The following is a 13,536-nucleotide window of genomic DNA, read 5'->3' as shown; positions in this document are numbered from 1 at the left end:
GAGCCGAGTGTCCTCAGTGTTTTTTTTCTCTGCCTGTCCTTTCTTGCTAGTAAGTTAAGTCTTGAGGGCAGTCTTTTCACTTCTGTCCCTCTCTTCTTGTAGGTACTGATCTCTGGAGTTGGAATGTTAGCTTATAATTCTTCCCAAGTGTAGATGAAGTACCTCTAAAAGAAGAGAATTCATTCAGGAAGTGGCATCCAGGGCACATCTCTTCCCTGCAGAAGTTGTCTGTGTTTCTGTAATTATTCTCTGTAGAGGGTATAAGAAAGAAGGTAGTAATACAGGACTTGACTCTAACTTTTCACTAAGTTTGGTTGCTTCATAGGATCCATTAGGATTGAAAATGAAATTAAAAAATAAATCAGTGGTGGGACACCTGGGTGGCTCAGTCAGTTGAGCATCTGACTTGGACTCCGGTCATGATGTCACAGTTTGTGGGTTCCATCCCCACACTGGGCTCTGTGCTGACAGTTCAGAGCCTGGAGCCTGCTTCAGATTCTGTGTCTTCCTCTCTCTCTCTGCCCCTCCCCCACTCGCATTCTGTCTCTCAAAAATGAATAAATGGTAAAAAAATTAAAAAATAAATAAGCAGCACATAGGAAATCTATGCAGTAAAAACGATGTGCTGCCTTACTCACTCCTGGAGACTGAGGCACATGATAAAATCTTTAAATGACTCTAACCTGTTGTTTGATAAAAAGATGCCCAAGTTCCAGGTTTTCCATTTACTTCAGGCAGAGTTGACACAAACCCCAATTTTGTTTTATTGAGGTGAAATAAGATATCCATACAGAAAAGTACACATAGCTTAAGATTGATGAAATTTCATGAGCTAAACACAGCTGAATAACCGGAGTCCAGATGAAGAAATAGAGGGTTATCAACACTCCAGAAACAACCCTCATGCTGCCTTCCAGTCACTGTGTTCCTACCAAGAGTAACCACAGCCTTGACTTCTAACAGATACGTTACGTTTGCTTGTCTTTAAACATACCTTATAGGGGTGCCTGGGTGGCTCAGTCTGTTGAGCGTCTGACTTTGGCTCAGGTCATGATCTCACAGTTGGTGGGTTCGAGCCCCGCATCAGGCTCTGTGCTGACAGCTAGCTCAGAGCCTGGAGCTTGCTTCAGATTCTGTGTCTCTTTCTGTCTCTGCCCCTCCCCTGTTCACGCTCTGTCTCTCTCTGTCTCTATCTCTCTCTTAAAAATAAATAAATAAATAAATAAATAAATAAATAAATAAACATAACTTATATAAGCAGGATGATTCAGTATGTACTCTTGGGTCTGTCTGCTTTGCTTACATAACAACATTTTAGTTGGTCAGATAATTTGGATTTCCCTTTAAAGATGGTGGGAGCAGTTTAGCTTGCAGAAGTGAGTTGGCCCGGCATTATGTACTATGACAGAATCAAGGAAAACGCTCCCAGGACAGGAGCTGTATTTCCTGTCCCAATGACGGTGTGGTAGGGAGACCGTAGACGGGAGTGAAGTGTACAGCGGGGAGCCAGCGCAGGCGAGGAAGGAAGACGTGCCTCCCACTGTGCAGCTCAGAGCACATTTGACGGTTCCTCCGTGAGGGCCACCGACCTCCACATCAGAAGAAGTGCCTGGTCCCAGGGCTGAAATGACTGTCTTTGCTTCCCAGCTTTTAGCTATGAGTTTTCATTGCTTGTGAGTGCGCCAAGATAAAGTCAAGAGTAATGTTTCTGCTCAGAAGAGCGCCATAGAGTATCTGTGCTTTTTGCCTGTTGGGGAAAGGAATAAACGAGGGAGCATGCGACCGTGATTAAACTGGTTCCACAGGAGACTGAGTGGAGGATGCGTGATCATGTGGCTCAATTGTGCAGGATTTGGACAGTAAATGATAAATATAGGCTATAAATGTATAATTATCTATTTCAGTGATGCTGCATTCTTCAGTATAAATGAGCAGTACAGTGTGAGAAGTATGAATACAATAAATACATGTAATCTGTAAATAGGTAGGACACATGTAGTATGACCAGTGTAAATGTTCAGGTGTAATATGATACCATCACTGTACATGTAAGGGCTGCTGACAGTTCAAAGATAAATTAGGGCTCCTAAACTTAATGAAATTGTAATTTAGGCAGAGAGATGAAACAGAGCCAAATAACTATAAGGCAATGTAGAAAGTTATGAATGTTAGAAGTATTTAGAGTAAAACACTAACATTTATTGGGTCCTTCTGTGTACCCTGCACGGAGCTAATCAAGTAACATGCATGATCTCATTTAATACTTTGTAATTCCATGAACCATGTATAATAATTGTAACCATTTTACAAATAGATACAGATATTAATAGAGGATGGGTGGGGCCTAGAGTGGGTATTTGGGGTGGGCCTGGAGGGTGTGGAGGATATGAATTTTGGGGAAAAGTGGACAGAAGAAGGGAAGAGGGAAGGACCACCCATAAGGATTCTAAGGCCGTAAGTAGGATGAGCAGAGACACGGATCCAATGATGTCCCACGTTGGGAACAGAATCGGGGGGGTTTGTCCGTAAACCTGGAATCAGGAGGCCTGTACGTACGTCGTGGTCGTGGAGAACAGAAGGACACTGCTGGGGCCCTTCTCAGCTGAGGTGAGCGCCTCAGGGCCAAGAGCGGGACCACACGTCCCTACGGCAGATGGGCAGATAGGGGCACAGCACCAGGTCACACCCTGTCCCTGGGGCCTTGACAGAGCTCAGACTTCCTGAATACCAGTTGTTCCTCAAGTTCCCAGCCAGATCTGAGAAGTCTCATTTCTAGTCCTGCTGAATTCTGTACCCAGAAGGCGAGCCAGATGCCAGAGTTGTGTACGGTTCTTGTTTTCCTTGTGTGTGAAGAAATGGATTAATGTTTTCCCAACCTTTTCAGCATGACCAGTAGGTTCCACTTCTTTCTGTAACTTGACTCATTCATGTCTGTCTTTCTCTCTCTCTCTCTCTCTTTCTTTCTCTGCTCCTCCTCCTTCCTTTTTTTTTTTTAAATAAATATGTTGTCATGTTGGTTAAGGGCCTAGTCATTGTTGTGAATGTTCATACTTCTGCAGTGATGTCAGTGAAAATAATTTAACTTGTATAAAACTTTTGTCTACCAACACTAAAAATAGTTGTATTGGTCACTTTTAAGCAATAACTACACTGAAGGAAAGAAATCACTCAGTGATACATGGGATAGGGGACCCTTTAATATGCTTGAATATTTGGTTTAGTGAGTGATAAATTCAGTTTTATTTCTAGAATCTTCCGTAAGTAGATACTTATTTTTCGAAAGGAATGTGATCTTTAGCTTTGTAAATAGCTATTCATGCAGACTGAGTAGTCATTTGTACATACAACAAAAAATGACAAAGAAGGCAGTTTTCATTTGCCAAGTTTTGCTACCTTTGTATCTTTTTGTATAAAGGTGGAGGTTTGTTTTTGTTTTTGTTTTGAAAGAGAAACCTCCAGCCAGACTCTCTTTCATGTTTCTGAAGAAGCCTTTGTGTCTCCGACCATGGCCATGTGGCGTTCACTCTTTGCACTTCAGGTAATTAGCTCCGTGGTGACATCATAAGGAATGTGTTCATTTTTCCATTTCAAATTCCTCTTCATGGGATCTGATGGTTAACTTCTATTAAGAACACGCTTGGAAAAACTCAGTTCTCAAGGACAGTAATGTGTTAATTTAAACTCGTCCCCCTTTGGCATTGTGGGAATGAGATTCTGTTTCTACAACCAAGGAGAAATAAAATCATGGGTCATTTTGATCCTAATTCTATCAGTTGGTCGATTTGTTTGATACTGATCGGATGGTATTTACTGAGTCAAAGGCACAGTGAAAGATGGCAGTGGTCCGACAGCCTTTTTTTATTTAATCCTTATGTTTTACAAAGCTGAAAATGTCAGATTTCTAGATCTTTCCTTCATTATATGTATAAGCAATTTATACTAATTAATTAACAAATAAAGAATATTTATTTAATGCAGCTGTATTTTGACATATATTTGCTTTGGCTCTTCAACTCTACCTATTCCTGTAGCTTTTTTTCTTTTTAGGTGCCTGGGCAGGCAGATAGTCTAACTGCTTTTTAACAGTGAGTTTTATGCCTTTTTGACTGTAACTCACAGTAAAATACATTTTTTTCATCTTACCCAGAATACACTGAATGCATTAAGATCTACGGACATGTGTAGTCCGTAAACTGAAGTAAAGCAGTACTTAACCATGAATCCATTTGATGGACTCTGACAGTTTCTATTTTACTCTGGTCAGTTCTGTTTCATTACAAAACACTTTTTTCCATTAAATAATTGATTTCAGGGCCTACTCTCAGACTGCCACCAGTTTGAAAAACACTGCTTTGGAAACTTCATTACTTTGTTAAACAAAGATCTAGGAACTTATGGCCATTGGCATGGTTACTTTCTGACCGTAATACCTATGTTTGTCTTAAAAAATCTTTATGGTTCCAAGTTCATTCTCATTTTGTGTGATTTCTTACAGTCCTAATTATTCCCTTCTCCCATGCCATTTATGGTAGGGCCACAGGTTTCTAGAACTTTCCATACTCATTGATGAGTTCATGATTGAGGCAAGGTAAATGAAACATGTGTAGGTTAATTGCTCCTGAAAGGAGGGACATTTAGTAAACTGAGGGGGTATGAGAGTTATATAGATGAAGTATGGAGAGTGGATTCTGAGGGAGGTTACTGAACCTTTAATATTGCCCGCCAGTATATTTTCCTGAAGGTTCTGAGTTCCTTCTAGTAATGTGTAATCATTGGTTTTATGTGGAAGGTTCTCAATTCTGCTTTGATTTTTAGGTTAGGATTGACTAACTTAGACAATAAAGTTCCAAATTGGACTTGTTTATTTTTCTCTTATGTCCGTCCTTCTTCTCCCTTTCTCTTACCTTTGTCTGTATTTACTACCTATGTTTTGAATATCGTAGCCTCTAACTTAAATTTAAAAGGGTAACTGCCAGATATTTTACACCATACTTAGGGAAGATTGTTTCTGTTGAGAAAATTTTTACAAAATCTGAAAATAAAAATACTAGAATATGTGTATGTCTAGATAGGTAAGGGTTGAAATCCATGGAGAAAACAGTCAGAGATCCTATCAGATGAGCTCTACAGTATTCATTGTAGTATCTTTTCTGAGTGGTCTTGAATGAAAGCTCAGTCTTGAATCTCTGGAGGGAACAATAATTTATCTTCATAATTTTTAATTGATAGAACTCAGTGCTAAGCCTCCTTGATTTTTTAAGATCGTATCTTATTGGTGGTTATATTGAGTAGTATCTATACATACATCTTAGTGTTCAGAATAAGTATGCTAACATTCTCTGCGTTGTCCGCATCAGACCTTGGCAGTGCCTGCATGACCGTGGGGTCTGTGTGTGCTGGTTACCGGGGGTGACCCCCCAGGTTTGTGTTCTGTGTCTCACCGTTGTGGCAGCGTCCCTCTCTGTGTCGGTGCAGCCTCTGTTGTGAAGTCTGTGAATCTGTCGGTCTCACTGAATAAAGTTGTAAACCCTCAGAAATGATCAACCCTCCGTTGTCGTGGGTTACTTGGTCATAATTCAGTGCCCTCCCTTTCAATTTAGAGAAATGATATTGTACACATTCAATGCATTTCCTCTGTAATATCCTCCAGGTTCACGGGTACATGTTTGCACTTTCCTCTCGTTAAAATTGGAGACAAGAATGATTTTGATTTATTGGATTCATCTAATATAGCTGTGTTTATATTGTTGCCAATAAAATGACTTACACGATTGGTTTTTGTTTATACAATCTTTTCTGAGGAGTCAGTCACCTGTGTTAGGACAAGGTACATGCTGCTTATTAAAATGAACTCCTCGGATCTGAGAACATTCAGCTCTATCTGTCCTTGACTGAATTGCAAAATGTGCTTCACACCGCAGCCGTGCATGAGACTAATTTATATTATCCATCAATAGGCTTTTCATTTCTATATTCTTCTGGCTATAAGCTCTGTAACCGGAGAAGGACAGACGAATAGCTCGGGTCTATTACTGATCAAGGCAGAGACGTTGAAAAAGCAGTTAATGAAATTACACAATCGTTAACCTGAAGGGAAAAGAATAAAAAGAATCAATAAAACCCCTATTTTAGGTGGCTTAGATGTAAAAAAGAAGCCAACTCAGGAGTAGTTTGTCTGCTGACAGGATTTTGTGTCTCATTATCAGGTTTTCTGTGCAGGGAAAGAATAGCGCCTGTGGCATAAGGAATGGAAAATATAACAAAGGCTAAATGTAGCCTAAGGAAATGAAATGATGTATGAAAATTAATAATTAACTGGCTCATCAGATGAATTATGACTCTAGATGAGTTTATTAATGATGTTTACTAAGAAAGAGCTCTTGGCTGTAAATAGGTATTGTGGAACTCGTGTTTTTGGAATGTTCTTGAATGGATGAGTTAATATTGCTTTTCGTTTGTTGAAACTTTTAATCTATGAGCCACAGTGCCTAGAGCCTTGGGTAGAAGGTAGAGTCATGATTTTGTATTTTGATCAAAGTCATAGCTTTTCCAGAAAACTAGTGAAATCATTAAGTGGTTTTGTCCCTCAGTTTCCTTAGGAGTTAAGAAACTTCCTTTTAGACCTGACCTAAAGGAGTATGTTTGAGGAGTTTGGAAGTGGTCAAAAGGAAGGATCTATGAACTCACCCTGACTCATTTGACAGAATGAACATTTTTATTGTTTGAACCAATAGAGTATTAAAACTCCAAATGTAACAATATGTCAGATTCAGAGTACCCTAAATTTGTACTTTTGGATGTTTCTTGCTTTTTCTTCTTCTTCTTTTTTTCTCTTGATAGCTTGAGGGAAGATCCTGACCGAAGGTTGAAGGAAAAAGTAATTCTAGGGAACCTGAGTAAATTTTTAAATAAAAGAATGTCTGCCAATGGGATACTACCCCTTGGGTTTTGATATTGATTAGTTATGATTTCACTTTCTGGCAAAGCATAGGCAAATTTAATCCTGATACAGTATTTTCAAGGTTGTCTTTTAAGTGTTGTCTCTCAGCACGCTGCTAATGTGCGGGCCTCCTGCTATCTCTGGCTTTGGAGTGGATGAACATTACTAGTTTTGCTTCGATGTTTACCCCGTCCCCTTGATTTAAGTGCCCTAGGTATAAAATCTACATATGTATCCTTGATCACAGTAAGTGGGTATTTTCTTTTAAAGTTTATTTATTTTGAGAGAGATAGAGCGTGCAAGCAGGGCAGGGGCAGAGAGAAAGGGGGACAGAAGATGTGAGGCAGGCTCTGTGCTGACAGCAGAGAGCCAGATGCCGGCTGCAACTCATGAACCCGAGATCATGGCCTGAGCTGAAGCTGGATGCTTGCCTGACTGAGCCCCCCAGGCGACTCATAATTGGGTATTTTTGATCATCTTCCTTACCTTAATTAATATGGAAGATCAGAATTTCAAGAGACCTTAGTGATGATCACCAACTTCCTTATTTTATGGATGAAAGCGCTGAGTCCGAAGAAGTTATAAATGACGTGCCCAAGGTAGAACTCTGGTGTCCCACCTTCTAGTTGAGTGCTTTTCTCCTCTCTGCCTCAATGAGTAAGTGTCTTTCTTAAAAGTTAGCAGTTTATTCTTTTTTGTTACCAAGTGGACCTAGGATTATAAATGATCATATGGCCTAGCTAAAAAGTATATAGTGTGTTATAATATCAGTAGAAAAAATTGATTTTTAAATTCTGGTCTCTAATGCTTGAGAAATCTGTTGGCATAATTATTTAACACTGAAACGCTGGATTATTAAGCATATTTTCACATACAGTTTATTTTTGACCTGAGCCTGGTTTTCTCAGCTCGTTCGCCCCTGCCCTACCGGTGTTTCTTTCTGGCATCAACCACTTCACTCTCTGGCTGTTGCTTTTTCAGCAATAAAATTTAAGTGCTTTTTTGTTATTGTTGTTGCTTTCAACCTAAAGCGATTTAAAACAGGAGCCCAGTTTATAAATAAAATAGAATAAAAGTCCCATTTGACAGGCACCCTGAGTGTCTGATGCTTAATTAACTTCTCAGCGCTCTCTTTTTCTTACACCCTCACCTTTTTAATGACCTGACCCAATGCTACGCACCTACTTACGTGTCTTTATCCAGACATTTGGTGAGAATTCCTGCTTGCATATGATCTTCCTGCCAGAGAAATGACTCCTTTATTTTTGAAAACCTGGAAATGGGCACAGTCCGCACATCTGCAGACATTGGTCACATAGGCTCACAGTGACTCATCACGCCAGTCATTTTGGATGATCCCTTATTCTCAACAAATTGCCAATACGACATATGTATGTATATGTATCTGTGTGTGTATATACACACATGCACACATGCACATATATATGTGTGTTATATATGCATGTGTTTATATATACACATATGTGTATATACATATATGTTTACTTATTTATATATGTATATACACATATATGTATAGATTTATTTAGGTTGGTAGTGAATAAGGGCTCTCTTCTGCAGTGTTCAGACTACTCAGAAACCACTGTTTTATGAATGAGTGGAGAATAGATGGCCGATATCCTCTGGCAAAGCACAGAGACATTAAGTGACTTGCTCACCATCAACCCATGAATCAACAGAGCAGCCGAATGTACATGGTATTTCTCTTTAAATGGACACAGCAGAAAAGGCATTAGGATTTTTCCAGTGTGAAAAACCAACATCTTACAACCAGTTTGACGCCAGGCTCCATTTCTTGCTGTTTCATAAAACAACTTAAATATGGTTTGGGTAGGCTGCATTCTTTTCCTTCCTTGGGGGCTGTCGTGGAGGGAAGGGCAGGAGCTAAAGATCAGAGTATTTCTCGGGACTGGATGGCCTGGTAGTATGAAATACAGACTGATGGGATTCTTTTTTTTTAATGTTTACTTTTGAGAGAGAGAGTTAAGGAGGGATGGAGGGGCAGAGAGAGAGAGAGGGAGAGAGAGAATCCCAAGCAGGCTTAACACTGTCAGCGGAGCCCAATGTGGGGCTTGATCTCTTGAAGTGTGAGATCATGACATGAGCTGAAATGAAGAGTTGGACACTTGATGACTGAGCCACCTAGATGCCTTAGACTAATAGAATTCTTTTCTTTAATTCTTATTTTTTGAGAGAGAGAAAGTGCACGTTTGAGGGGGCAGAGAGAGGGGGGACAGAGGGTTGGAAGTGGGCTCCGTGCTGACAGCAGAGAGCCTGCCTGACGCAGGGCTTGAACTCACCACCCATGAGATCATGACCTAAGCTGAAGTTGGATGCTTAACCGACTGAGCCAACCAGGTGCCCCTAGTATTCTTAATAAGGCAGAGAATTGGTAAAGACGAGGAAAACATTCCCAATGTTGTATTGTTAATAATTTTTGAAGTTTCTCAGCATATGGGAACACATAATGCTAAGGGCACAGTGAGCACTTGACTTGAAAATCAAATGTTTTTTGATTTTTTAAAAGGATAAAAGGAAAAAAACTCTTCACAGAGAGTTTTCTCTCGGTGATGTTCTGTCCTTGATGACTGATAGAGCCATTCATTTAGGAACTGGTTGGAAGTATTTGTCCAAGACTCTGAGTGGATCATACAGAAAAAGCAGGAATCATTCAGTTGAGAAGATCTGACCACACCTGCATTGCACACAGTCCTCTGTTTTCTGCATTTGTTCAGCTTTGGCCTCTTTTCATGACTGTCCTATCTGTGGAGAAGAATACAGATTGTGACCATGTCTGTCATTCATTTGTACTAGTGACAATCACCTCACTCAGTCTGTGGATGTTTTGGGGAGCTGTTACAGATCAAGGCGGGGAATGGCCTTTCCTAAAGATTTGTAAACAAAGCGTACTGACATCGTAATGCATAGATGGTAATGACGTCCTACGGTCTCATCAGTACTCGGTTCTCGCTTTGCTGCTGAGGGAAGGCATGGTGGAATGGCGGACGGAAGCTTGTGCAACTGCGGTTGATTTCCTGTGTGTGGAATCTGGTGGACGTATTTACCGTTAGAAGGGCTCTTCTTTGGTTAGCCTTTCCATAAAATGTTTTGCAGAGACTTTTTCCTTTCCTAGGGTCTTAATAGAAGGTAAGAGTATGGTGATACTGATTCTTTTTCCATCCCTGTAACTCAGGATCATCATGGAACCAAGACTCCAATTCTGCTGTATTTGGATATATGGGCGTATGACATCTTTGCAACATCCCATATTTTTATCTTTTGTAAGTCTAGGGAATGTGAAAAATTTGCCTGTACAGTAAAAATCGGAGGTAGTTTAATATCCTCCCAGTCTCGTTCAGAGGCTGTATCTTTTGTTTGTTTCCTGGAAACGTTGAGGCCTTGGTCTCACAGCTCATGAAGCTGATGCTTTGGGTTTCCCAAGACTCACTGGGGCACAAGTGAACTAGGATGGACAGATCCTCCAGGGAGCGAAATAAGTTTCATTTTGCAAGCTGGCACCCGTTGATTGGTTGTCGTTGCCAAGAGCGCTGTATTGAGAAGGGCTCAGTGGCAAACAAAACGATGCAGTGATCCATAACCCACGTCTGCCGCGCCTGCAGGAGGGGCGAGTGCCTGCCAGCAAACTGTGTGTCTGGTGACCCCACCTTACGTAAAAGGCTGTTTTGCTAAGAGTGCTTCTTTTCTTCTTGATATGAATGCTACTGGTTGGAAACTCACTGGGACTTACTTTCATTTTTACCTTTAAAACTGCCTGCATTTATTCTTTTAAACAGGCTAATAACCCACACTATGGATAACTTCCTGGACTTTGCCGGAAAGGACTCAGTAGTGCCACTGGATATTTGACCATCCTGGCTGCGGGGTTTTTCAGAATGAATGGAAGGTCATGCAGCATGAGTCTCCACCGGACGTCGGGAAGCCCCCAGGGGCCTGGGATGGTCAGTGGCCACCACATCCCTCCCATCTGCGCCCATTCCGGGACTCCTAGCCCCTCGTCCTGTGGCAGCACGTTGAGCTCCGCTATCGGAAGTCTCGGAAGTCTCGCTAACAGCCTCCATCTCAAGATGCCGTCGGGAGGAGGGCTGGCCCCTCAGAGCGGCGCGGCCGAGAGCCGCCTCCATCTTCCTGCCCTGAGCCCCCGGAGACAAGTGCTCACCAACGGGAAGCCACGATTCCAGGTCGCCCAGGCTGGAGGCATGTCAGGGCCACACACTTTAAAGCCAAAGCAGCAGGAGTTTGGAAGTCCCTTTCCTCCAAATCCTGGGAAAGGTAGGATTGTCTTTCTGGGATCTTTGACAAGTGGAAACTATTTTTTTCCTCCCCCTAGTTCCTCCTCTGCCAGCAAATCTTCTGGAAAAGTATGTGATTGAACGTCAGAATCAGAGCCAATGGTCTCACAGTATGTAGCACACGTGGTCAGGGGGTGGACGTGTATGTGCGTGTAATGGCGAGGAGGCCACGGTGGCAAATGTGATGCCTTGTGGGACCGTGAAGCGGAGTGGAAGGAGACACAGAGAGATCAGAAACAGGGATGGGGGCCACCTGGGTGGCTCAGTTGGTTGAGCGTCTGACTTCAGCTCAGGTCATGATTTCGTAGTTCCCAAGTTCGAGTCTGCATTGGGCTCTGTGCTGAGCATGGAGCATGCTTCAGATTCTGTGTCTCTGTCTCTCTCTGCTCATCCCCTGCCTGTGTTCTGTCTCTCTGTCTCCCAAAAATAAACATTAAAAAAAAAAAAGAAAAGAAAAGAAAAGAAAAGAAACAGGGATGAGGGTGGGTCGGTGGAGGAAGGACAAGAGTGAGTTTGTGGGGTCCTATCCCCTGGAAGTACAAAGGGGCTGAATTCAGTAGGCCCCGGAGGAGGGGCGGCCGGAATGCTCATTGTGCTAGTTGGGTGTCAGAGGTATGGAAAGAAAAGAATAAAAGAAGAGAAATGTTAATAGCCAATAAAGTGAAGAATTAGTACACAGAAATGATAAAAAATTATTCCTAGAGCAGAACGTGTAAGTTTTGTAACAAAGCTAGTGACAGGAGCGAAGAGAGCTAGAAGAAAAAGCGAAAGAGCATGTTTGGGGGCTTGTGGAGAACTGGAAAACTTGGTTAATTTGAAATGCAGAGAGAATGTGCTTTTAATTCAATAGTATTAGGATAATGTGTATTTTAAATCCAAGAATAATTGTTGGAGAATAGCAGATTATTCAAAGGGCACACTCTCTCTAGAAACCGATGTTGGCTTAATGAGTTATATTGCAAACGAGATGTGTATTTGGGCCAGAAAAAGACTGTGTGTCTCGTGACAACCACAGCTTTGTTATGCAAAATAGCGCAATTATATATTCCTTTAGGTATTTGTAGCATTTGGTTTTAAATGTTTATATTAAGTGCTTACACTATCAAATGGAATTACTAGCCGTCCAAGTAGCCATTCACCCACTTAACTCATGGCTCACCCAGTTAGGGCAAATAATTATTTTTATCAGGCAAATAACCAAAAAGTTGTTTTAGCGTCTCTGTATTTCTCTCCATGGTATAAACAGGCCGATTAAGGAAAAACCTGAAACATATATGTAGCTTTTTTCTTATTTATTTATTTATTGGTTTATTGGTTTATTGGCGTAGGTTTATGTTTGGTTTCCGGTTGTTTTGTTTCTCAGACCCACTGATGTTTAGTATGAGTTTAGGGCACACTTCTCCTGGGGCTGCCTCCACACCCCATCATCGCAGGGTGCTGTGCTCGTGGGTGACAAACTATGTTCCTTGAGGTCAAACTCGTGTCCTTGGGTTTGCAGGGGCGGAGACCCAGTAGACTCTTTCTGCTCACGCTTGTCTAGTGTGCCGTAGCTTGCTGTCTCGTCTACTTGTGTTGAAATCCTGGCTGGCAGTGACAATGCTGATAATGTTAATGACTTCTATTTGTTATGTCATAACTTAGCACGGGTCCGGCCCTGTACTGAAGACTTCCAATATGTGATCTCAGTTATATTTCTCACAACGGCCTTGAGTCGTGTGCTACTATTAAATTAACTGATACAGGAACTAAGGTCTAGAAAGTAGAAGTGGCTTCAGCATTGCCACCTGGGAGGGAGTTTGGGGACATTACTTGGACAGTGTGCAGCAGTGGTTACGGCTGCGCTCATGGCTGAAGGACAGTGCTTCAGGGAATTCCGGGCTGGTGAGCTCTCAGGGATCACACATCCTGGGGCTCAGGGAACATGTAAGCGTTAGTGCCGCCCCCGAGTCTCCTCTTTGCAGCTTTCTGGCTCCTTGCGCAGCTTCTGAGCTCGTGGTGCCTGTTCTGGATGTGCACGGTGGGGGCGAGCCTGAGCAGGGACCAGGGGTCGAAGAGAGCAGTATTGCCATCGTTTCTGGCCTTGGGAGCTTGGGTACCACTCTGGATGGTGCCAGCAGTGGCTGAATGTGTGTCTTTCAGATCTCATTAATGTAAATGGCTGAGGATGGTGATCCGGGACTGAACTCCATCCAGTCATTTACTCAGCAGAGAATTATTGAGCATGTCTGATAGGCGAGCCACTGCTTTAGCGTTACAGTAGCCAAG

At 42.0% G+C, this 13,536-nt stretch overlaps 1 protein-coding gene across 1 annotated transcript in view; it reads left to right on the top strand.

Moving 5' to 3' along the window:
* The window catches only part of GLIS3 (GLIS family zinc finger 3), a 430,817-nt gene that overhangs the window by 2,852 nt on the left and 414,429 nt on the right, over positions 1–13,536 (top strand). Inside the window, exon 2 of the mRNA XM_029919687.1 lies at positions 10,756–11,251. Coding sequence (XP_029775547.1) covers positions 10,855–11,251 — 397 coding nt within the window. The 5' untranslated portion in view covers positions 10,756–10,854. The remainder of the gene's footprint in view (positions 1–10,755; positions 11,252–13,536) is intronic.

The sequence above is a fragment of the Suricata suricatta genome, chromosome 13 (genome assembly GCF_006229205.1).
Source record: "Suricata suricatta isolate VVHF042 chromosome 13, meerkat_22Aug2017_6uvM2_HiC, whole genome shotgun sequence".
NCBI classification, from domain to species: domain Eukaryota; kingdom Metazoa; phylum Chordata; class Mammalia; order Carnivora; family Herpestidae; genus Suricata; species Suricata suricatta.
This window is presented reverse-complemented; position numbering and strand designations above follow the sequence as displayed.